At 39.1% G+C, this 26617-nt stretch overlaps 1 protein-coding gene across 2 annotated transcripts; it reads left to right on the top strand.

The window, feature by feature from the left end:
- The first annotated feature begins 1986 nt into the window (after positions 1–1986).
- On the top strand, positions 1987–26608 carry USP38 (ubiquitin specific peptidase 38). Of its 2 annotated transcripts, XM_081332655.1 has the most exons (10): positions 1987–2904; positions 6794–6926; positions 9401–9530; positions 9701–9802; positions 10840–10998; positions 11674–11867; positions 13919–14012; positions 15534–15640; positions 16643–17978; positions 26360–26608. In XM_081332655.1, the coding sequence occupies exons 1-10, from the start codon at positions 2181–2183 to the stop codon at positions 26519–26521; spliced, it is 3141 nt and encodes a 1046-aa protein (XP_081188781.1). In that variant the 5' UTR covers positions 1987–2180; the 3' UTR covers positions 26522–26608. The 2 variants fall into 2 exon arrangements, with proteins under 2 accessions (XP_081188781.1, XP_081188782.1); XM_081332656.1 differs by lacking the exons at positions 1987–2904; positions 6794–6926 and adding an exon at positions 8429–8514.
- The last annotated feature ends 9 nt before the right edge of the window (positions 26609–26617 follow it).

The raw sequence follows: 26617 nt of genomic DNA, 5'->3' as shown, positions 1-26617 counted from the left end.
CATAGTACATGATCAAAATTCAGAAGCTTGGCAACTGACTCATATTTATGACGGTTGCAGTGTCCAGGGGCCATGTGATCACCTTTTGCGACCTTCTGACAAGCAAAGAATGGGAAACTGGTTTCACTTAACAACCATGTTACTAATTTACCAATTGCAGTGATTCACTTAACAACTGTAGCAAGAAAATTCATAAAATGGAGTATAACTTACTTAACAAATTTCTTACTTAGCAACAGAAATTTTAGGCTCAGTTGTCGTCATAAAGCAGCACTTTATATTGTGCAGACTAGATGAGATTTTTGTCTTGTGCCCAGAACAATTCCCAGAAACAACTGGCTGACCACTTCAGCAAAAAGGATCTAGACTAGCTAGGCTTTTGTCTGATTCAACAATTTCTTTCCTTTTTTGGACAAAAGCTCTTATCATTCAAGAAGCATCCATTTTGAATGGTCTACCATATTTTTTTAAAAAAGCTACACATTTTCACAAAGAGCAATTCCAGGTCAGCATGGGTTGTTCTGCCTCTCATCAGTTTTCCATTAATTGATACAGCAAAATATTACACCTCCAACATCTATAACTTTCCAATTAATCAGCAAATACAGGTAGTCCTCAACTTACGACAGAGCCCAGAAATTATGTTAAGTGAGAAATTTGTTAAGTGAGTTTTGCCCTATTTTATGACTTTTCTTGTCAGTTGTTAAGTGAATCACTGCAGTTATTCAGTTACCAACACAGTTGTTAAATGGATCTGGTTTCCCACTGCCTTTGTTTGTCAGCAGGTTGCAAACGGCAGTCACATGATCTTGAGACACTGCAACCCTCCTGAGTCGGTTGCCAAGCGGACAAATTCTGATCACGTGACCATGGGGAGCCCGCAACCGTCATAAGTGTGAAGCATGGTCATAAGTCACATTTTTCAGTGCCGTTGTAACTTCGAACGGTCACTGCATGAACCGTCGTAAGTCTAAAACTACCTGTAAAAAAATTCCTCAGGGAACAGCAGTAATAAACACTATGAATAACATCTAAGATGGCGGCGCCTGGAATGGCTGCGGCTGCATTGGCTCTTGAAGGCGAATAGTTTTGGGAGGGATAGTAAGGGCTATAGGCCACATGATCAGGAAGATTTTAATGTGTTTGAGCAACATGGTGGAACTAAGGTAACATACGACATACGACCGACAATCTTTGCTGGCCTGGCGTTTCTAGTTGTTTTGGAACTGTTCGTAAAAGTCGTTGGCGCTGTTTGAATTTGTTCTACCAGCAGCAAGATCTGACTGCTGGCCTAGTGATGGATTGTATTGCAAATCAGGGCTGTTTCCAGAGGAGGCAGAGGAGGAGAGGACCTGGAGCTTATGGGGCAAAGGAACTGGATGAGGCTGTCGGCAGGCCCAGAGGAAGAGAGACAGAGAGGATTTTGGAGGAGTTGGTGGCGGCAGCAGCAGCGTGCTCCAGGGGCGAAAAGAAGCAAGGCCTCTTCAAGGAAAAGAGTCAGGATCAGAAAAAGGAAAGAAGGCGAGGTTGTCAGAATACAAGCGAATTTGAGGGCTAATCCACATGGAGCCCCATTTCCATCTGTCCTGTTTGCCATCGTTTACTCCCTAGAGACTAAAATGGACAATTTGAAATTTGAGCGTGCCCCGAACAAGGAGTATATATCGGAGGTGGTGACCCTTTGAGAGCTGTATGCAACGAAATTTCATTTTGATGTATGCCGATTGGTGTACATTCAAAGTGACAATAAAGTTATCATCATCATCATCAACTTCCTGCTCTAGTTCTGTCTCCGCCCTTTCAACCCGCATTCTTCCTCGTGCGACGCTCCGGGCTCGGCTCACGCAAAAGGCCTCCGGCATTTCCAGCGCAAGTGAGAAAAGCGCAGGCGCGTCGTCGGCCGGGCAGTCCTCCGAACAATACTTGTTTATGCGCCGTTGGAACGCCCGCCCGTCTTCTATTTCCCGTCTGGCGTGACGATGCGTTGTTCTGTTGCTTCCGGGTCACGTGTTCCCCGGCTTTTGGGGCCTCCGACATCTCGGTTTTGAGAAGCCTCCTGAGAAACACCGGGTCGGGCCGATGTTGAGGCGTCGCTCCTGGCCGGGAGGTTGAGAGGCGGCCGCGGAGCGAAGGACAGGGCCGAAGGGGACCGGGTGGCCAATGCTGGGCCGGCGTTCACCATGGAGAAGATCTTGGAAGGGTTGGTGAGCTCGTCCTATCCGTTGGCGGTGAAACGGATGATAGTGAAACGCGTGGTGGAGTCGGCGGAGTCGCCGCTGAGCGGACCGCAGTGCCGGGCCATGTTCGCCTTGAGCACCCGCCTCATTCTGCAGGGCCCTGACCAGTTCCAGCGCCAGGTCGGGCGGCAGGTCCTCGAGGCCTACGCTCGCCACCACCGCGACGACTTCGAGGCCTTCTTCACGCGCGACCTGGTCCTGGCCTTGCTTGGCGGGGGAAGCCCCACGTCCCCTCTCCTCCCTCCTCCGTCGCCTGCTCCCGGCCTCGGCTCCAACTTGGACCCCGGCGTGTTAGACTACGTCCAGACCGGCTTGCGACTTCTCATTAGCTGCCCGGCGGTGCTGGAACTCTTCGCGTTGCTCCAGAGGGAAGCGTTACGCCTGGTGAGCGAGAGGCCTCCGGCTCCTCTCTGCGCTCGCCTTTGCCAGCTTCTCAGCGACTTTCCTCAGTGTCTGCCCCGGGGTAGAAAACTCGCCCTCGCCTTTTGCCAGCAGTTGGTACGCAGTATCGCTCACTTCCAGACGCAAAGCACCCGGGAAGCTGCTCTACGCCTCTACGTCTCCCAAGTCACCCAAGTCAGCAATCTGCTGCGCAGCATCTGGAAAGCAGAGCCCGATACGCTGCTGCCCTCCTTGCAGGAGCTCTTCGCCATCATCTCTTCCACCGGTAGGCTTCTGTTTTTTTCCTCCGTCTTCCCCAGGGGTCTTCGAACTTGGCCCTTTGATGACTTGTGGACTTCAACTCCCAGAATTCCTCAGCTAGCGTGCCTGGCTGAGGAATTCTGGGAGTTGAAGTCCACAAGTCATCAAAGGGCCAAGTTCGAAGACCCCTGGTCTTCCCGTTGAATCTAATCCCGTTGGGATTCTGAAAGTAAACAACAAGAAGCTGGGGGATATCAAATACGGAAAAAGGAATTCCAGCCTGCTCCAGAAAGGCTAGGACACGGGTAGGCAACCTCGGCTCTTTTATGACTCGTGGACCTCAACTCCCAGAATTCCTGAGTCAGCATAGCTGACTCAGGAATTCTGGGAGTTGAAGTCCACGAGTCATAAAAGAGCCGAGGTTGCCTGCCCTTGGACTAGGAACAAGACTGGTGTTGATGAGCAGAAAGCTGTTTGAAGGCTTCCACATCCAGTTTGCAAAAATCTGGAGGGCAGCACAGATGCTGAAAACTGACATCCTTGGCTGCTTTCTAGTGTTCTCTGGATTTTTGCGTCTCAGATATGTTATACTTGTCTTTGGTTATTTTTTTAAAATGTTAGCTAAATATTGGGGACCATTCTTGTTACTGCCAATATGGCTGTGATTTACTCAGTGTTTGTGCGATAACTGATTAGAGCAAAGTTCCTAAAGTTTCAAACAGTATAGGTAAATAATTGATTAAATTATTTAGCATTTGGATTGATTAATAGAACTGGTGACTAGATTTTAGAAGTTCTTGGAGGGAAGTGGGAAGAACTGAATGTAAATATTTGGAGAGTATTAGATTAGCAAGGTATATATTTTTATTCCTATATGCCACGACTTCCTTGATTTGTAGTGAGCTTTGATGCATACCGGTAATATTCAGGCACTGTTTGGAGATAGCTGGATTCTACTTTGATGAGAGAGATAGGAGTTAGTTATGTTTTTGGGTTTTTTTGAAACTTTTATGTCACTTAAATTATTATGGCATTGTTAATGATATAGTTAATATTAAATGTCATTGAGTGGCTGCATAGTTTTAAAGTGCATTCATTTTTTCAAAATGTGAGATTTTTAACATAAGTAGAAAGTTTTTAGTTGCACTAACGTAGAACTAGTTTAGTTTAATCAATTAAATATATTTACAAATATAATTTTTTAATTTTTTTTATTTTTTTAATTCCATTTATATCCCACCCTTCTCCGAAGACTCAGGGTGGCTTACAAACTTAGCAGTAGCCTTCATTCTATGTATATGCCTGCTTATTAGGGCTTTCACACACACCCCAAGCGGCATTATTACAAAGTCAGCTTAATTGCCCCCAACAATCTGGGTCCTCATTAAATAGTTCTTAAGACCTAGCTTTGTTGTACATTGTTTTGGTACTATCTGTGCAGAGATAACTTATGGCTTCTCCATTGGCTTTCCTTTTGACTGTTTGTAAATGACATGGTGTAATATGTTTTGTGTTGTTCATCTGGAGGTTAGGACCAGATGATTTTTACTACGTCCTGATACATAAAACTATGCAACTCAGAGGGTGTATTTTCTTTTTAACCAGACTGTATTGGAACTGTAGCATTTGCTAAAACAGAATACAGGTGAAACTCGAAAAATCAGAATATTGTGCAAAAGTTCATTTATTTCAGTAATGCAACTTAAAAGGGGAAACTAATATATGAGATAGACTCATTACATGCAAAGCAAGATAGTTCAAGTCGTGATTTGTCATAATTGTGATGATTATGGCGTACAGCTCATGAAAACCCCAAATCCACAATCTCTGAAAATTAGAATATTGTGAAAAGGTGCAATATTCCAGGCTCAAAGTGTCCCACTCTAATCAGCTAATTAAGCCATAACACCTGCAAAGGGTTCCTGAGCCTTTAAATGGTCTCTCAGTCTGGTTCAGTAGGAATCACAATCATGGGGAAGACTGCTGACTTGACAGTTGTGCAGAAAACCATCATCGACACCCTCCATAAGGAGGGAAAGCCTCAAAAGGTAATTGCAAAAGAAGTTGGATGTTCCCAAAGTGCTGTATCAAAGCACATTAATAGAAAGTTATGTAGAAGGGAAAAGTGTGGAAGAAAAAGGTGCACAAGCAGCAGGGATGACCGCAGCCTGGAGAGGATTGTCAGGAAAAGGCCATTCAAAAGTGTTGGGGACTTTCACAAGGAGTGGACTGAGGCTGGAGTCAGTGCATCAAGAGCCACCACACACAGACGGATCCTGGACACGGGCTTCAAATGTCGTATTCCTCTTGTCAAGCCGCTCCTGAACAACATACAACGTCAGAAGTGTCTTACCTGGGCTAAAGAAAAACAGACCTGGTCTGTTGCTCAGTGGTCCAAAGTCCTCTGTTCTGATGAGAGCAACTTTTGCATCTCATTTGGAAACCAAGGACCCAGAGTCTGGAGGAAGAATGGAGAGGCACACACTGCAAGATGCTTGAAGTCCAGTGTGAAGTTTCCACATTCTGTGTTGATTTGGGGAGCCATGTCATCTGCTGGTGTTGGTCCACTGTGCTTCATTAAGTCCAGGGTCAACGCAGCCGTCTACCAGGAGATTTTGGAGCACTTCATGCTTCCTTCCGCAGACGAGCTTTATGGGGATGCTGACTTCATTTTCCAGCAGGACTTGGCACCTGCCCACACTGCCAAAAGCACCAAAACCTGGTTCAATGACCGTGGGATTACCGTGCTTGATTGGCCAGCAAACTCGCCTGACCTGAACCCCATAGAGAATCTATGGGGCATTGCCAAGAGAAAGATGAGAGACATGAGACCGAACAATGCAGAAGAGCTGAAGGCCGCTATTGAAGCATCCTGGTCTTCCATAACACCTCAGCAGTGCCACAGGCTGATAGCTTCCATGCCAGGCCGCATTGAGGCAGTAATTGCTGCAAAAGGGGCCCAAACCAAGTACTGAGTATATATGCATGCTTATACTTTTCAGAGGTCCAATATTCTATGTACACTCCTTGTTTTATTGATTGCATGTAATATTCTAATTTTCTGAGATTGTGGATTTGGGGTTTTCATGAGCTGTACGCCATAATCATCACAATTATAACAAATCACAGCTTGAACTATCTTGCTTTGCATGTAATGAGTCTATCTTATATATTAGTTTCCCCTTTTAAGTTGCATTACTGAAATAAATGAACTTTTGCACAATATTCTAATTTATCGAGTTTCACCTGTAATGGATATTGAAGCTGTTGTCCTTTTTATAGTAGTGTCACAGAATAATACATCTGTGAGTGTGAGACAAATTTACATAGAGAAATGTAAATAAGAAATTCTGTGAGTTGTTTCAGTCAGAAATTTATTTTTATTTTGCCTTTATATTGTTTTTATAAATAATTCAAGATGATAATTACATAAAATACTCCTTCCTTTTTCTATTTCGCCACAACAAGTATGTGAGGTGGGTTGGACTGAAAGAGAGTGACTGACCCAAGGTTACCAAGCTGGCTTTCATGCCTAAGGACTAGAACTCAATTTCTATCCTAGTGCCAAACCACTAAACTAAACTATGTTATATCCAGACTACCTGTGAGCTGAACTATGATATAGGAAAGCCCCATTAGAGGAAAGGAAAGAGGTGGTTTTTCTACTACTCTTATAGTTTCTTTGGCTTTTCTCCAGATGAAAATAGGAAGCAATGCTCAAACTGTATCTTTTATCCTTCCAGCAAAGAGCTTCCACTGAATATCACTCCATTTGGGTTTGAAGAGTCTGAGAACTTTGAATTGGTTCAGAATATGGTTAAGCTTGAAACATAACCTTTTAAAATTGATTCAAATCTTAATGGAAAAAAGTAGAAGTAATATACAATAATTTCTTATATGTTTGGTAATTATAGATACTTCTGAACCTTCGGTTGCTTTGGCAAGTCTTGTGCAGCATATCCCTTTACAAATGATTACAGTCCTGATTGGAAGCCTTACTACAGATCCAAATGTAAAAGATGCAAGTATGACACAAGCTTTGTGCAGGTATAGTATTCAGTCTAGCAAAAGAGTACCTGTTAATTTAATTAAGCATCTTGTTTATTACATGCATTTTAAAGAGAAGATTATTATTTCAATTTATATCACTGCTTATTTCAAGTTCATCGCTCTGGTTAGTGTATAGTATTGAAACCACAGCAATCAAAACAAAAAATTACCAACCATATAGATATAAATAGCAGATGAGTAAAATCAATGACAAAATAACATCACTATTATATGGCCTACTGTCACAAAGCATGGATATCACAACAGAAAAGGCTCTCAGGGCCCAACACATGGCATTCTCTACTAAACCTGACCTGAAGCATGCCTCTTCTGTCAGACTTAATGGCACAACTACAAACAATCAGATGGAGGTAATCCTTCAGATAACCAAGCCCATTCTAGTTAATATGCAGATTAAATCTGCATATATCTGAACATGGTGTTTACTGCGTTGGATTTGTATTTGGAATGGAATACTTTATTTGGCCAAGAGTAATTAGACATAAGGAATTTGTGTCCAGTACAGAAACGCACTCTGTACTTGCAAGCAACAGAGAGAATAATATAATACCAATAAAATGGGGAAATGAAGATAATGAAAAGGATAAATAATGTCACAACCGCACTGCACGGTTTAATATGCATACAAATTAGATAGGAACTGTGAGAATCACACTGTTCAGCAGAGTGATGGCATGAGGAAAAAACTGTCCCTGTGTCTAGTTGTCTTGGCTTACAATGCCATGTAACACCATCCTGAGGCAAAATAGTTTATGTCCAGGATGTGAGGTATCTGCAGATACAATTTCAGCCCTCTTTCTGATTTGTGTAATATACAAGTCTTCTATGGAAGGAAAGCTGGTTGCAGTTATTCTTTCTGCAGTCTTGGCTATCAGTTGAAGTCTGTACCTGTCCTGTTGGGTTGCTGTACTAAACCAGACAATTATTGAAGTACAAATAACAGACTCCATAATTCCTCTGTAAAACTATATCAGGCCCCTGGAACAGTCTGAAATTCCTGAGTTGATACAGGAAGAACATTATTTGTTGTGCCTTTTTAATGATCGTTCTAATGTTAAGCATCCATTGCAAGTCTTGGGAAATGATAGAACTCAAAAACTGAAGGACTCTACTGCTGATACTGTTCTGTCAGATATAGTAAGAAATGTAAAATAGAAGGTCTCCTAAAATCCATTCTTCATTTCTACAGTTTTAAGCATGTTCAGCTCTAGACTAATCCAGCTGCACCACAGTTGGACAAAATTCCTTTTGCATTGATTTAGGCAGCTTAAATTGGCCATGCAGTAAGCTAGCTCTAAATAAGAAATTTAACTTTTCCTTTCCTATCTTTTCTTACAAAATAGAATACATAGGAGTACAATAGCATATTTTATTTTCTGTTAGCTAAAAAGATATTAAAAGGTGTGCTGACTGTATAATACCTATTTTATATGAGAATGCATTTTCTGTGTCCATGCATGGTTTAGGAAAATAGTGCCATTTCATTAGAAATGAGGATACTTTTGAAGGTGGATTGTGATTGTCAAAAGGAACAGTAAGGAAAAATTGAGAATTCTTAGAAAAGGTTTGTGTTTCATTGTATTTTCAAACCTTTTTTGAACTCCTGTACTAGATGTGTGAAGAGTTTAGAACTACTGTTTCTCATATTTTGTTTTAGACATTTCCTTAGCCCTCTCAGGTGTCCTTACATGATTAGCCACCTTTTTCCTTGGGGTGTTTCATTTTATTTATTCTACATTACCTAGGATCAGTGATGATGGGCAATGCAGCTTTCCTAGAAACTAACCTAATGTTAGGAAATGGGGAAGAAATTAACATTTTTGAAAATTAGATCATGAAATTTATTTTTCCAACAAAAATCAGTAGCACTTCTACTTTCCAAAGAAAACTTAGTGGAGGTCTCATGTAATTACAGAATGTAGAAACATGTTTATTGGGGATTACAAATCTGGAAGAAAAAATTATTTTAAAGTGTACAAAAATGGTGAGTATTGTGGCTTAATAGCAAATCTAACTTGAAGATTATTTGTGGAATATCAAATTATGCTATCAAGATATTTTTTTTTGCTATAATGGATGTTTTGATGATAGATTGGTGATAATGTAAAGAACGTCTGTTGGCTTTGATAGTTTGGTTTACCTAATGTAATAAAACTGTATCATGATGTCTAGATAATTTATTACATAGAGCACTGCAAATAACAAACTATGTGTTGCCTTGAGGGAAACAAGCGACAAAATATTGAATCTTTTCCATAGCTTCCCTAGAGGAAAAGAGGTATCTGGCAAAGTTTTTCCTCCAGCCAGAGCATCATATGGTCTCAGGGTAACCTGTGACCTTCATATAATTGATATAATATGAAAACCAGTACCAGAGTTCAGAAATTGAGTAACTGGGATATAGATTTTGCAGCTAAAATACTAAAAAAGAGAAATTCATCACTTTTCAGGATGATTGATTGGTTGTCCTGGCCATTAGCTCAGCATGTGGAGACCTGGGTGATAGCATTATTGAAAGGACTGGCTGCAGTTCAGAAGTTTACTATCCTTATTGATGTTACTTTGCTTAAGATTGAATTGGTAAGTATTATTATTCAACGATTATTAGAATTTTAGTTGATGTTGTAATAAAATTGTAAATGGATTGCTTTTTTTATAAAAAATTCTTCACTGCAATTTGTGTATTTGTAAATCTATGATACTACTGTACATTTCTTATTTTTAATAACAATTCTTCCTTTTCCTGCAAGGTATTTAATCGCCTTTGGTTTCCTCTGGTGAGACCTGGTGCTTTGGCTGTCCTTTCCCATATGTTGCTCAGTTTTCAGCATTCTCCAGAGGCTTTTCATTTGGTGAGTTTTTTCTTTCTTTTTTTCTTTTTTCTTTTTGCCTTAAAATTGTCCCTGAGAAAGAAAATACCTGCAAGCAGGTCATCTCACTCTTATATCAATAAAGCCAAAAAATCACATCCTTACAACCCAGAAAAAAATGAAACATAAATTTTGATTACATTACAGTTGATTCTTAACCAGTTTTATCTTCCTCAATCTTAATGGTTTATGTCATAAAACCATTAAGTTTATAACCGTACATCTGTAAAGTTCTTAACACTTTCTTTCTAAGAGTGTTGATATTAACACTGGGTTGTATCAAATTATGTGGCCAAAGTATCTTTGACCGTGTTGAAATGTACGCCCCCTCTGATATTCCTATCTTGATAACCTCATGGAATAGGAATGGCTGATACAGAATGAAAGTGAAATCATCAAAATTATTTTCCCATTTTGCTTCATTTGAAGCTTTAACTGAATTTTAATATGTCATCAATGAACTTGGATGCAATTCATTTTATTTATTACATTGCTGCAGAGGTCTGTTATAAAGAACAGCATGAGTTATAATTTAGCAGTAATGCAAATTAAACTAAAAATTATAAGAATGAACGGTCAAAGATGTACTCTGCTAATTCTAAAATGATGGAGTCTTCTTTTTAGCACTTTCATAAAGTTTTTCCTTATTTGCTAGCAGATGTGGAAAATTATGGAGCTGTAGAATTAATTTCAGGAAGAGCTCATAAAACAGAATGTTTTATACGTTTGCAGACTTAACCATATATTTTAAAAAGTTGCTAAATGTTTCAATCACAGCATGTAGGACAATAATGTACTAGCAGTGGCTATCCTGATTTCTATCCCAATAGAATGTGAAATTATGTTTCTTAACTTGAAATTGCTCATTTAAAGAATAAAGATAAAACTGATCAATTAAGGTGTTCAGGTAAATAGAAATACCATAGTTAATTATTATGTTCTGACTTCATAATATAGTAATTAAAATGTGTTATGTTCAATGAGCAAGGCAATCATTAATCTATTTATCTTAAAATTAGATTGTTCCACATGTGGTTAAATTGGTAATATTGGTCAAAAGTAATGGTCTGCCTACCAGCACAGCATTCTTAGAACAGCTGAGTGAATTAATGCACTGCATGATGTACCATTACTCTGGATTCCCAGAACTTTATGAACCCATTCTAGAAGCAATAAAGGTATGCAAATACAAATATTTCAGTACTGAAGGGCTTAAAAATCATTTTTTATTTTATACATAAAATTGTATCAGTTATTTTGGGATTTCAGGAAAAAGTAAAGAAAAACATTGAAATCAGTAAGCAGGTAAAATGTAACAGTGTCATTAATGTAAATCTTTTAAATAAAATCTTGAGTTGTTTTATCCATAAAAGAAAATGGTAACGTACATTTTTACTTCAACATGGTAAGATTTTCATAGAGGTATTTTTGCCTGTTAATTATTAAAAAGAAAACATTATTTTAGCTAATCCTTTATATCAGAAATTGCTGTTTAAAGTAGCCCAAAGATTTCCAGATTAGGAAAAAGATTTTCACTTTTTTGTTACCACGGGAACTGAATAGTGTTTTAGAAGATAATACATGTTTAGATTCATGTAATAAACTTCCACAAGATGGGTTGGTGAGCACTTAGTTTTAATTCTTGATTTGCACTGCAAGAAAGAAAAAAATATATGGTGAACAAGATGGTTATATGTTGTCAGTTTATAAATAGGCGCTTTTCTTAGCAGAGACGTTGTTAAGATTTGAAAGTAGTGGGACATAGGCTGTTTGACTGCTTTTTTTGTAGATGTAATTGTTATGAAAACAGTTGCATAATAATTGTTCAACTTGTCTCTCTGTTTTCGTTACAGGAGCTTCCCAAACCCAGTGAAGAAAAAATTAAGATGATACTGAATCAGAGTGCCTGGACATCTCAGTCCAGTTCCTTGCAATCTTGTCTGTCTAGATTTTCTGGAAAATCTGAAACTGGAAAGACTGGTCTGATTAATTTAGGAAATACTTGTTACATGAACAGTGTGATTCAAGCACTATTCATGGCTACAGAGTAAGTTTAATCCTATTTGTTTTAAGGTTGCAACTTTTTATGTATGCAATATGTTTTCTTTTTTAGAAAAATATATGGCATTTTAAAAATTTAAGATTCAAACAGTCTCTACCATACTGGCATTGCAAAGGACCCTCGACATAGCTGTTGGTGATGACAACTGGCACCCATTATCTTCCCTTTCCTTGTTACAATCTAGGCTTGTTTTCTTTGCCATATTTGTTTCTTTGTTTTGTGTTCCTTGTTTTGTTTCTTCTTTTTAAATGTTTTGAACATTTTGTAAATGCCCAGAATCGCTGGAAGTTGAATGGCATATAAATTTAAGTTATTATTTCTACTACTAGTTCTCTGTTGGCTTGAATATAGCAGTAAGAATCTGAGTAAGTAACAGAATGTGTTTCCATGCCTCAGTTCATATTAAGATTAAAGAAAATGTAAATCACAATAAATTGTTCATTTGATCATTGACCAGCAAATAAAACAAGAAAATTACAATTAATTATTTAGAATATAAATATCATGCATATATATATATATATATATATATATATATATATATATATATATATATATTATATATATATATATATATATAATATTTATATTCTATAATATATATATATATATATATATATATATATATATATATATATATATATATATATATATATATATATATATATATATATATATGAGTTCAAAATTCTACATACTGTGTATAGTGACATTGTAATGGTATGTATTCTGGCATTTATATAGCTTTCTGTATGAGTTAATGCCGTGGTCCCCAACCTTTTTGGGTCTGTGGACCGGGGGCGGGCAGCAGGTAGCAACAGACAGTGAAGAGGTGGACAGCAGTGGGAGGGGATGGTTACACGCGTGCAACCTAACCCTGCGCGTATGCAAAAAAAGCTGCACATGCTCTCCTGGTGCTTGCGTGGCCCGATTCCCAACAGATTGCAAGCTGGTGCCCGGGGATTGGAGACCCCTGAGTTAAGGAATTCCAAACTTATTTCTATAAGGTAAAGGTAAAGGTTCCCCCGCACATGCATGCTAGTCGTTTCCAACTCTAGGGGCCGGTGCTTATCTCCGTTTCAAAGCCAAAGAGCCAGCGCTTGTCCGAGGACGTCTCCGTGGTCATGTGGCCGGCATGACTAGACGCCAAAGGTGCACGGAATGCTGTTACCTTCCCACCGTAGTGGTCCCTATTTTTCTACTTACATTTTTACGTGCTTTCGAACTGCTAGGTTGGTAGAAGCTGGGACGAGTAACAGGCGCTCACTCTGTTATGCGGCACTCGGGATTCAACCCGCCAAACTGCCGACCTTCTGATCGACAAGCTCAGCGTCCTAACCCACTGAGCCACCGCATCCCTGATATTCCTGATTTCTATACTAGAAGGAAATTTAAAGACATCCCTTCTGCATTATTTATAATTGGACAATTTATTGAACGCTGTTTTTTTTCTAAATTTCAAATCAAAACAAAGTCATTTCCCAAAGTGATTAAACTGTTCTTCAAAAGTATGGCTTAGTACAGACATGTCAAACACAAGGCCCGGGGGCCAGATCCGGCCCGCAAAGTGGTTTCATGCGGCCCGCAAACCCATCCTGGAAACAGTGAGGGAACGGCCCCCACTGCCTTGGCCCTGGCCCAGAGACCCTCCTTCTGCCAGAGACCCTCAGATCTGTCCCACTCCTGCCCAGGCTCCCATAGGCACCCTTGATGCGAACGATGTAGAGCTGGCCATGCCCAGCCAGTAGGCCATACGCACTCTAGCCACGCCCACCCAGTAGGCCACGCCCACCCAGGCCATACCCACCCGGCCCCCTAAGGGCAACTGCAATGCTGATGCGGCCCCCAATGAAATTGAGTTTGACACCCCCTGGCTTAGTATTAAGATTTAATTCCAATTTGAGCAGTCTCATATTGCTAATATGATTTTGAACATAGTTAAATTATTTTAAATTAGCTTAGTAAATGCTCTTGAAACATCGGAGTATCTTTGTATAAATTTGTATCTGAAAACTTTATGATCTCATCTTTTGCAGTTTCAGAAGACATGTGCTATCATTAAATCTAAATGGCTGCAATTCACTAATGAGAAAATTACAACATCTTTTTGCATTTCTTGCTCATACACAGGTCTGTGTATTATTTTATGAAAATTAAAGTAATACTGCAAAACGGAGGTTTGCCTTATTTATATGTAGAATTGATTGTGGAATATTTGCATTTTTTATAAATCAGTAGAAAATGCAGACCATTTTGTTTCATCTCTGAAATTTTGAAACAATTGGATACTTCTGGAAAAAATGCAGATTCGTTGAAACTGAGCATTATACTGATGCTTGTAAAATTATAAGGTGCAGTAATTTTAAATTCAATATACCGTATTTTTCAGACCATAAGACGCACCGGACCATAAGACGCACCCAGTTTTTAGAGCAGGAAAACAAGAAAAAAAATTCTTTCTCCTTCTCTCTCTCTCCCTCTCTCTTTTTCTCCCTCCCTCTCCCATTGTCCCTTCCTTCCTTCCTTCCTTCCTTCCCTCCCTCTTTGTCCTTCCCTCTCTGCATTAGAGCAGTACCCGCGGAGGCGGCCCTGCAGCCCGGCTTTCTCTTGCAGAAAGCAAGCTGAAACGGAGTGAGGGAGATTGCCAGAAATGCGAATCGGCCGATCTCGCGCTCCTGCAAACTCCCTCGCTCAGTTTCAGCTTCCCTTGCTACAAGAGAAAGCAAGCTGAAACGAGGCAGATTGCAGCAGCGCGAGATCAGCCGATTCGCATTCCTGGCAATCTCCTCACTCCATTTCAGCCTGCTTTCTCTTGTAGCAAGGGAAGCTGAAACCGAGTGAGGGAGAGTGCAGGAGCGTGAGATCGGCATTTCTCAGCACGTGCCGATTTGTGCTCCACTTGCAGAGGTTGGGGCTGGCCATACGGATCACCTTCGGACCATAAGATGCACCCTCGTTTTCCCCCCCACTTTTGGGGGAAAAAAGTGCGTCTTATGGTCTGAAAAATACGGTAATCAAATGTTTTATTCAAACATTCCCTCACAAGTTAAAGTAACACATTAAGAGGTTAGGATGGATGTCCAAAATTAGTTTGGAAAAGAACATTAAACAATTCTCGTTGCATGAAATTTCATTAGGTGTCTTTAATGATAACTATTATTTCCCTGTATTTCAAATATACTTTTTATTCTAAATTAATATTTACGATTGAATTTTAACATGAATTGGGAAATAGATATTACATATTTGGATTTTTATGCTGTCAGAATAGTTCATTAATCCTTAGCTTTTCCACTATATAAAAGTTTGTGAGAAAGACTTTGAGAAGTGGGGTGAAGAGATCATGTCTAGGGAACAATCAGATAAGCAGGTACATCCTGCAGTTACATAACTCTCCCTAACTTCTCAGGTTTTAAATGAAATACGGTTGGAGATTTTTACTTTTAGATTTGCAAAAATCTGTTAACGTAGCCTTGCAATAAATTAGAAGTAGCTTATGTGGTCTGCTTCCTATGTGATATACCTGGGAAGGCTGACATCTACTATTCTTGCCTCTTATTCACTTGATTTCTGTTTTTACAAATTATGAATTGCTTTGTAGAATAATGCCAGTGTTTCAAATTTGTTTTGTCTTATTTGTTTTTTATTTAGAGGGATGCCTATGCTCCTCGCCTTTTCTTTGAGGCATCTAGGCCTCCTTGGTTTACTTCTAGATCTCAGCAGGACTGCTCTGAATATCTTAGGTTCCTGCTAGACAGGTAATGATAATCAGAATTCATTATCCAAGATGTTATTTTTAAATACATTTTACATGCAAAATATTTTATAGGCAATGCATTTCTTGTAACTTTGTTGGGTAAGAAGTATTCACCATAAACCTCTTTCACAGAAAGCTGCAAAACCTGAAGCAGTCTTCCCAATCTTCAGGTACAAAAAATATGGTATCTTTCTAAAGACAACTATTACTTAAAAATAAAATAATCAAATTTTATATAGTTTGAAATAACATGCTTTGTTTTTGACTTGTGTGACATCTCAATCATAGTCTCTTTCAACACAATCTTGGTTTTCAGTTTCTGTTTCCAAAAAAGCCGTTTGAATCTCTGCAATGGGATGTTTCTTTGTCTACAAAATTCATACGATATGCCAAACAACTGTAATAAACTAAAGTAAAGTAACTGTTAGAATTAAAGCAATGGAGCAGAGTATATTAATCTGTAGTTGGGGAGACGGCATTCAAAGTACAAATAGTTCTTGACTTACGACCACAATTGAGCCCAAAATTTTTGTAGCTAAGCGAGACGGTTGTTAAGTGAAATTTGCCCCATTTTACAACCTTTCTTGCCACAATTGTTAAGTGAATCACTACAGATGTAAAGTTAATAATCTGGTTAAGTGAATCTGTCTTCCTTATTGTCTTCACTTGTAAGAAGGTTGCCAAATGTAATCACATGACCCCAGGACACTGCAACCGTCATAAATATGAGTCAGTTGTCAAGCGTGTGAATTTTGATCTATGATCTGTTTTGACTATGGGGATGCTGCAGTGGTCATAAGTGAAAAACTTCAGTGCTCTTGTAACTTGGGACGGTCTCTAAATGAACTGTTGTAAGTCAAGGACTTAACTGTATTTTTTTCCACACTAGACTTGCCTAGTAAGTAATTGGTTGTATGTATAAGCATACTGAAACATAGTAACGTGTCAAATAGATAAACTGGTGGAGAGCAATATAATTTGAATAGAATTTTTTTCCCCTAAGGCTACATGAAGAAGAGAGAACCTTGAAAGTTCTGTCTTCATCAAGGCTTCCTGAGGATATGAATGAAGAGTCCCTGGTCCAAGACGTAGCCAACAAATCTCCACTGTTTATCAAGCAATCATGTTCAATGAAAGAGGAGAGAACCTTGATAGAAAAAATGTTTCGAGGGAAACTGCGAACAAGCATATGCTGTTTAAATTGCAAAAGTACTTCTCATAAAGAAGAAGCCTTCACAGATCTTTCACTTGCTTTTTGTCCTCCAGTATTCTTTAAAAATGTTGGTCCGCCAACTGTAGAACATTCATCTGATGAGAAAGATGACGCCATGGAACAGGTCAATGCTAGGGCATTGAGCCCCATGACAGAGATGCCATTTGGTGTGGTCACCGTTGGTGATTCCTGTGAAATGGTCACAAATGATGGGACTTTGAAAGATCCCTCCACTGACTCAAATTCTGAAAATGTTACAGATCCTTTTATCTGTAAGGCTGAACTTGGGGATAACTTGAAGAAACACATCAGTGAAGTTACTCCTTCAGTTACTGATTTGCTAAATTATTTTTTGGCACCTGAAGTTCTTAAAGGGGATAACAAATACTTTTGTGAAAAATGTGCCTCCTTACAAAATGCAGAAAAAATTATGCAAATTGTAGAGGAGCCAGAATACCTCATCCTGACTCTTTTGAGATTTTCATATGATCCCAAGTGTCATATTAGGCGCAAAATCCTAGACAATGTGTCTCTTCCGCTTGTTCTAGAATTACCTGTTAATAGAACTCTCTCATCCTTAAGTACATTGTCAGGCATTTGGTCTATGAGTGTTGAGTTTTCTGATACAGGAGAGAATCTGGCTAAAAAGCTAAAGCCTTCTGGTGCTGAAGAAGTTGGTTGCCCTCAACTAATCCCTTATGTATTAAGTTCTGTAGTTGTACACTCTGGCATATCTTCTGAAAGTGGGCATTATTATTCTTATGCAAGAAATGTTGCTAATTCAGGGTCTTCACTGGGATCTTTTGATCAGTCGCAAACTCTGGCTTTAGCTTATCCTCAGAGCAATTTAACTGCAGCTACTGAAAAGGGTCTGGATGAAAATGAAGTGTCCAAGGAATGGTTTCTATTTAATGACAGCAGAGTGACATTCACCTCATTTCAATCAGTCCAAAAAATTACGAGCAGATTCCCCAAAGATACTGCTTATGTGCTGTTTTACAAAAAACAAAATAATGCTGGGACTATCAGTGCTAAATCAGCCAGTGGACTCTGGATCAATGGAGATCCCCCTCTACAGAAAGAACTTATGGATGCAATTACAAAAGATAATAAGCTGTATTTGCAGGTAAGGTGCAGATATTAATCTGAAGGAAATCAGTTCTGTAGTTACTGTAAATGTGGACAGTATAATATAAGGTTGGGAATACAAATCTAGGCAGATTATTCTGATTAACCAGCATTGTTAAGATAATGTTATGGATTGCTAAATTTTAGTATTCCCAGATTTCTGGCAAAGAAAAATCTTAAATATCTTAACTGAAATAACATATTGTTCTTCTGGATTGGAATCACAGTTATAATGTTAAAATTTTTATAAAGTATTTTATTATTATTTATTTTTCATCCAACTCAGACTGAGGTGAATCTGAGTGGGATTTTATCTGATCTGTATTTGTTTAATATATAAATATTATGATTATAGAATTAAAGGCTTTATATAAAATGAAGTCATTTAAAAACTCAGAGTACTAGTAAACCACAATTTAGAATTCAGTTTGACAAAAAGGTCTTCCAAAGGTTTAGGTTGATTTGAGAATTTACTAAAGTATTCATATTTTCCAATATGGCAAATCTAAATCTCTTTCTACCTCAGCAGTACACTTCAATTCTTTTTTTAAAACAAAGAGTAGGAGTCAACGTGGGGAATACCTGTACTTGTCAGCTCTTGACCTTCCATTATTTAATGAATATTCTTAGAGTTGTCAGGTTAACATATATCTCAATGTAACTTTTTATTCAATTTATATAGCTGACCATTTCACATGTGCGACTCTGGTGACTCACATACTAGCTTTGAATAATTCTAACTTGAAAAAGGTTTTTTTTAAAAAAAAATTATTAAATTTATTAAATATTTACAGACACATACACACTAAGTATATACATTTCAAATTAAAAAGGAAAAGGACAAAGAAAACACTTAACAAACATACATATAAACTAACTGGGGATTAAAATCCCCTGTGCAGTTATGCATAATTACATCCCGGTAAATCTTAAATCTTATTTAACGTTGTCTGTTTCGACTATTAAATATTATCATAAAGATTACTATGAAATGTCATATTAACCATTCTAGGTTTGTTCTATTTTTTAACCAATCATACCATCGTTCCCCGTTGGTGTAATATATAGATTCTTGTTTCTGTTTTAACATATAAGTTAGTTTATCCATTTCAGCACAATTCAGAATCTTATTAATTAACATTTGGTCCGTTGGAATATTTATATCCTTCCACTGTTGAGCGAAGGTTATTCTCGCTGCTGTTGTAACATGTACAAAGAGATACCAATCTTGTCTATTAATTAGTTTTGGCTTTATACCAAGTAGGTAAGAGTCTGGAAGCAGAGGGAAGATGACACCAGTTATTTGTTTTAACCAGTTTTGGACCTTCTCCCAATATTTCTTACTCTGAGGGCAAGTCCACCACTGGTGAAAAAAAGTACCCTTGGCCAGTCCACATTTCCAACATTTATCAGAGGCGCCTGGAAACATTTTGGCTATTCTAGCTGGCGGCAAATACCATCTATAAATCATTTTGAAATAGTTCTCTTTGAATGCCGAAGATAATGTTATTTTCATCGTTCTGGCCCATATTGTCTGCCATTCCTCTAGTTGGATCGACCTCCCTATGTTTCTCCCCCAGGCTATCATTGTATCTTTCACGATCTCATCATCTATATATCTAGCTAGGAGGAGATTGTACATTCCAGAAATAAATTTTAGTCCGGGGCCTTCCAAACTTTTATCGAAGGGTTGACTAGTTTGGGAGATGCCATATTCCTGTTTATCCTTAGAAAACCTGGTTTGGATTTGAATGTATGACCACGAGTCTATATCTATACCTTGTATCTGTAATTGTTCTCTAGATTTCAGATTCCCTTCTTCATCCACCAGAATCTTGTAGGACCAGTTTCTTTTCAGGTTTTGAACAGTCGGCTGGGTTGTTATCTCCAATGGAACCACCCATTTGGGAATCTTGGTATACATTCGTTTTTTTAACTTTTTGCCAAATTCTGATCAAAATTCTCCTAATGTAGTGGTTAGTAAAGTACTTGGATGGAGTTTTTTGATATGACCGTAAAGTTGAGTGCCATCCTTGGTTAAGGTCAAAGCCTTCAATAGTTAATATACGTTTCCTCGACAGGGATACCCAATCCTTAATCCAGAGGAGTGCAGAGGCTTGATAGTATAACTCCCAGTTTGGAAGTCCCAAGCCCCCCCTTGTTTTGTGTTCCTGGAGCATTTTTTATTTTTATTTGTTTTTATTTTTATTTTCCCCTTAATTCGTGGTTTTTTACCCTGCCAAACAAATTTCCCTATTGCTTGATCCAGTTTCCTAAAAAATTTGTTGTCTAAATTTACGGGGGCCGTTTGAAATAAAAAAAATCCAACGTGGGAGGATATGTGCCTTGATTGCGGCAATTCTGCCCAAAAAAGATAATTGAATATTTTTCCACCTGTCAAGGTCTTGTAGTGTATTGGCAAATAATTTATTATAATTAAGTTCTTTAATATTGGAACATTTATTGGTTAATTCGATTCCCAAGTACTTTACTTTTTTAGCAAATTTTAACCCCATAATTCCTTCTATTTCTTTTTTCTTTACATCAGTTAAGTTTTTGGACAACATTTTGGTTTTTTCTCTATTTATTTTCAGTCCTGCCACCTCACCATATTGTTCAATCTTTTTTACTAAATTTGGCCCAGAGACTAGGGGGTCCTCTAACACAAACACCAAATCGTCGGCGAAAGCCTGAAGTTTATATTCTTCTCCTCTAATTTTGAGGCCCCTAATAGTCTCATCTTGTCTAACTGTATCAGGAAGTGGTTCCAGAGCCAAAACAAACAATAATGGGGAGAGAGGACAACCTTTTCTGGTGCCCTTGAAAATTCCAAATTCTCTAGACATCGCTCCATTAAAAAGCAGCCTAGCCGACTGTTCAGAATATATTGTTTGAATTGCATTCATAAATTTAGGGCCAACGTTGATCCAAAATTACAGACCAATTTCATTATTGAATGTAGATTACAAAATTTTTACGACCATATTGGCAGGAAGACTTAAAATATTTCTTTCCCACTTTATTCACCAGGACCAAAATGGCTTTTTACCCTATAGACATCTTAATGATAATGTGCGAATAATTTTAAATGTATTGGAGTACTACCAGAAACTTTCAGACAGGCCCATGGTGATGATATTTGTAGACGCACAAAAAGCTTTTGACAGAGTCAATTGGAAATTTATTATGCATCAATTAAAACTTGAAAAAGTTTGAAGTGGAATCCAGTTGAAATTGACTTGGCAAAATTACAAAATTTAGCATATGTTAAGTATGCTCCTCGATTTCACAAGCACATGTGAGAACTAAGGTGATGAGGGTTGAGAGAGTAAGACAAGGGAAATCACTAGACCAGTGGTGGCGAACCTATGGCACGCATGCCAGAGGCGGCACTCAGAGCCCTCTCTGTGGGCACGCACGCCACCACTGCCAGCACCTTTCACAGGTCCATTAGGCCGCCGCCCACAGCAGCAGCACTACCCAACACAAAGGAGGCGAAGCAGCCAGCTAGCAAGCTCGAGTAGAGGTGGTAGAGCACGCCCACGCCCAGCAAGCCAAAGGCCACCCTGAGCAGGGAAAGCCAGATCCCCATCGGCGCCATGGCCCCCCAGGCCCAGCTAGGATTGTGTGCCTCCCCCCATTTATGCTGGGCCTCCTGTCCACCACCCCACTCGCCAGAGACCCCCTGGATCTCCCCCAACCCTGCCCTGCCCCTACAGGCATCCCCCCCATGAGCAACATCGAGGTGGCCATGCCCACTCCAGCCATGCCACCCAGTCTGCCATGACAAATGCAGCCATGCACACACCCCATGCCCCTCCTGAGCGCACCACAATGCTGAGGCGGCCCTGGCACTTTGTGATAAATAAGTGGTTTTTGGTTTGTGGTTTGGGCACTTGGTCTCTAAAAGGTTCGCCATCACTGGACTAGACAGAAGGGTTATATACAGAGGATGATGGGGAAAAACAGATCAAGGAAAAATCTTAGAAGATTTTGAAAATTGCAATATTTATATGGCATTTGAGCCATACAAATGTGATTTTAGGTGTAGAGTTACTTGATCATATACATGAAGTGATAAATAATCCATGATTTGGATCTTTATGTGGATATGGGAAAGTAGGAAACAATTTGTTAAAAGCAGTCAAATAATGGGTCAGTTTTTTAATTGGGTGTATTTTGTCTACATACCAACTTACCTCAAAAATGGCTTAAGTCGTCATCAAGGTCTTCTACAGAGGATATTGGGAGTGAGTGTTTTCCAATGGTTTCAATCATTTGCAGCATCTTTAGCATAGTCTCAAGAGAATTAATCTTAAAAACTTCCTTAAGTGTTTGGTGCCAAATTTTCCAAGGACAGTCTCATTTTCTCTTTCCTCCAGGAGTATCCAAAAATAGCTCAGTCCTGCATCCAAAAAAGCAAGTTAATGCTGCTACAGAATTAGCTACCTTGTTAGAATAAAAAAATCCATATACATTTATGTATTAAATTTATATGTCCCTGTCTCACTATCCAAAGTAATTGAAGAGTACAAAGTCTAATTCACTTAAATTGTCCAGTAATTTTGGAAACCTCTGTGACTGACTGCAAAAAAGTCTGTTAATTCATTGTAAAGCTATGGTTCCAGTGGAAGTGAAAAATTAAGTTGATGATAGAGCAGATTTTATTCACAAAACCCAGGTTAGGTAAGTCTCAAATTCCTATTGGAAAGTCTAGGAATCTGGTCAATAGTCCTATGTGAATCAGGTTAGACTAGGGTTGGAAATTTAAAGGTTCAACTTTGTGATTCAAAATTCAGCACAGTTCAGTTGGATTGGCACCAGTTCAAGATTTCATTTGGAAGAAAAGATTAGTCTTTATAATGAGAAATTTTTGAATGTGTGAAGCAGTTTCACTTCACTTTTTGGTATAATGGAATCCCTGGTTGCATCAAGAATATGGTTTGCCTGTAATATCTTGGGTTAGCTAGACATGGCAGCAGAACGATGTTAGTACAGTGCCATAATAATAGGCCAGTGATGGCGAACCTTTTAGAGACCGAGTGCCCAAACCACAACCCAAAAACCACTTATTTATCACAAAGTGCCAGGGCCGCCTCAGCATTGTGGTGCCCTCAGGTGGGGCATGGGGGGTGTGGCCCACTGGGTGGGCATGGCTGCAGTTGTCATGGCAGACTGGGTGGCATGGCTGGAGTGGGCATGGCCACCTCGATGTTGCTCATGGGGGGGATGCCTGTAGGGGCAGGGCAGGGTTGGGGGAGATCCAGGGGGTCTCTGGCGAGTGGGGTGGTGAACAGGAGGCCCAGCATAGATGGGGCGGAGGCACACAATCCTAGCTGGGCCTGGGGGGGCATGGCATCGATGGGGATCTGGCTTTCCCTGCTCGGGGTGGCCTTTGGCTTGCTGGTCGTGGGCGTGCTCTACCACCTCTACTTAAGCTTGCTAGCTGGCTGCTTCGCCTCCTTTGTGTTGGGTAGTGCTGCTGCTCCGGGCGGCGGCCTAATGGACCTGCGCAAGGTGCTGGCAGTGGTGGTGTGCTTGCCCACAGAGAGGGCTCTGAGTGCCGCCTCTGGCATGCGTGCCATAGGTTCGCCACCACTGTGATAAGCAATCCATAACAGAAAAGTTGTCACCTGTGCTTTACACCACACTTATACACAACAGTCTTAATTTTTGAAGAATAAAGAGGCTTAAAACTTTTCTAGCTGTGCAGAGTTTAAAAGTAAGGGAACCATACTCATTTACTTCTTATGGCTTCCAATGAGGTCTGACAAGAAGGACATTATCGAGTTCCCTCAATTAAACAGTCTTGTCAGATGGTACTTAGGAAATGCACCTCTCTGTGGTTGCATCTGTTCTGTAAAATAGTGTCTCCCCCAATATTGAAATGTCCCTGATCCTGATGATCTTCTATAATACATTAAAAACATGACAATTTCTCTCATAATTGGACCAGGAAGTTAAGTGTGGTAATTATTTTGATATTTTAAGTTTTGATTTTTTTATCATCCAGGGTCATAAGTCAAATGGGTGGGTCTATATAGCTAGTTAATTAATAACCTTAAATCTATATTTATAATTCTAAAGCTGAGTTGAATTTCCAGTTGTGTTTGCAGGATCAGTACATTCCATTAGTAAAAGAGAGTAAAATTAAGGCTTGAGACTGGCCATATTAAAGAAAGTGAAAGAAACCCTAAGTAAAGTTAGCCCTTCTCATGTAAAAGAGCTGATTGGTAGATATTATTATGAACAAATTACTGCCCAGTTTGTATCAGTGTCAGATATCATAATATTTAGTGCTGAAGTTACTACACTCTATATTATTTGTAAGAATCACAAAAACTATCCAAATCTATCAAAATTCTGAAGTTCTTTGGATCCACTTTACCTGATTAACAAATCTGCTTCAGTGGCTTGATTCAGTCAATTTCTTGTTGAATCTATTGACTCATTCAAAATGTTATACAGTTCTACCAGTTCATAAATGCAATACTCAATGGAAATAACAATAGGATAGGCGTACTGATCATTTGAGTCCTTGATCTGTTATACATCTTAATTCATGGTTTTAACAGAACTGAAAACATACTCCAGAAAGATTGCCAAAGAATTTATCCAGGATTCCTGCAAGACTAGTATTTGATGTTCTTAATTGTCTCTGGTAATTTAGTAAACAATTCTGCCTACACCCTAAATCAATCATTGCAAAACTAGGAGTGCCTTCGTATGAGACTTTGCATTTCTTTCATCAGTAGATGAAAAATTAGAACTATAATTAGAACTAATTAGAACTATACAAGCTATTTTTCTAGAATCTTCTGGGGAATACTACAATTATGATGGATCTAGTATCTCCTTGTTAAAGGATTTTAAAGAAATTTAAAATGTTGCAGGATCCAATCTGTCATTCAACAGACCAAAGGTTTACTCTTCCAAGCTTTTGGGCTCACGCTGGAGCTTATCATCAGGGAATTTCTCTCTCTACAGAATACGTGCATTAGGCTGTTCTACACGCAGTATTTATATAGTGCCTGGTTGTGTGTGATTTTTAGTTGGGGTGTTGACGGCTGGCTATTAAGTTGTCGATTGTAGTTTTCTTGTTCCACTGTGCCCTTGGCTCCCGTTAAGTTGGTGGTAAATCAGCACTTCTGTTGACTGACGAGGGAAGTATTTTTGAGGCTTCAGTCCCCTGGCTATTTTTGTCCCTGTTTGGCCAACAATCATAGTAACTGCAAAATTGAATCCTTGCAATCTGTCCCACATAGTTGCTGGGGCAATCCATGCAGGGAATACAGTAAATTACAGTCGAAGTTTCTCCCACCTCCAAACAAACAATTGTGCCAGCCATTTAGCCAGGTTGTAAGTAGAAGTACTCTTTAGCACTGCCAATAGGTCTGAGAGGGATCCCTATTTTGCGTATTTTGGTGCTCCCTGGGCTGGTGTCTGTTCCTCTCATTAAGTTTCCTGACTCCACCCTTGAGCACCACGGTCACATCACGTACATTATTTTTGACACAACTCAGAGGCTTAAATCTGGTTCCTGATAAGATCAAAAGAGATGTTGATCTCTTTTGACATGATGTCCTTATTTACATCCCTCCCTCCCCATTTACCATATAAAGTGATAAATGGAAAACTAGAAGAGTACAATACAGATCAAAACAACCTAACTAGGACACAAATCATGAATCTACTCCACTACTGATTTCATGTTTAAAAAGGAAATATAAGCAAATAAAAGGGATACCCATGGTATCCCCAATATCTAGAGTCATTGCAGAAACAGTCCTGTGTAAACTACAGTTCTGTATTTTTCAAAAATACACCCCAAATTTTGGCACTGCTACATGGATGACACACTTGTCATAATAATCAACAACTTAATAGCCAGCCATCAAAACCCTAATTAACAGCTAAACCCACACACATCCGGGCACCATACAATGCATAGTGCACATTTTCTGGAGAGACAGAGGTTCTCTCTCTGATGGGCTCCTAGCAGGAGTCCAAACATTTGGAAGAATAAAGCTTTGATCCCTGTGACCGACTGAGATTGGATCCTGTAACATTACCCTGGGACACATATGTACCTTCATTCACGAAATTTGAAATGTTCTGGAATAGTTATAGGTGTCCTTAAGTTTAAAAGAAAAGTTTCTAAAACTAGTAAAACAAATGGATTCTTTGGTTTATTTTGTGGGGTGCTTGTTTTACATTTATAGGGTCACCATTGAAGAAGTATTGTGTAAAAATAATTGACGTAGCTATGTCATATGTAGCATTCTGCTTCCTATTTTTCCCCCCTGAAATTTACATTACAATCAGTTTCTTAAAAATTAATGTCTGTGTGTATGACTACCATTCATTTTTTTCTTTTAGGAACAAGAGCTTAGTGCTCGAACCCAGGCCCTAGAAGCATCTGCAGCTTCGTGTTCTTTTCGGCCAAATGGATTTGATGACAATGATCCCCCAGGGAGTTGTGGTCCAACCGGTGGAGGTGGTGGGGGAGGATTTAGTACTGTTGGCAGGCTTGTATTTTAAGGAAGATTGCATTGGTTTCTAAATAGCTTTGATTCCTGCACAGGACTGTTATGTTACTGAACTGTATTAAATAATGTCCCAAGCTTTTTTCAAGAT

The sequence above is a fragment of the Vipera berus genome (assembly GCF_964194415.1).
Source record: "Vipera berus genome assembly, chromosome: 7".
Taxonomy (NCBI): domain Eukaryota; kingdom Metazoa; phylum Chordata; class Lepidosauria; order Squamata; family Viperidae; genus Vipera; species Vipera berus.
This window is presented reverse-complemented; position numbering and strand designations above follow the sequence as displayed.

What these genes read in the sequence shown, in the direction of transcription:
- USP38 (XM_081332655.1), top strand. Translation starts at nt 2,181, where the DNA reads ATGGAGAAGATCTTGGAAGGGTTGGTGAGCTCGTCCTATCCGTTGGCG. An exon ending in CTCCAGAGGCTTTTCATTTG is followed by an intron (nt 9,803 to 10,839) that starts GTGAGTTTTTTC and finishes TCTTAAAATTAG; the next exon opens with ATTGTTCCACATGTGGTTAA. An exon ending in ATAATAAGCTGTATTTGCAG is followed by an intron (nt 17,979 to 26,359) that starts GTAAGGTGCAGA and finishes TTTTTCTTTTAG; the next exon opens with GAACAAGAGCTTAGTGCTCG.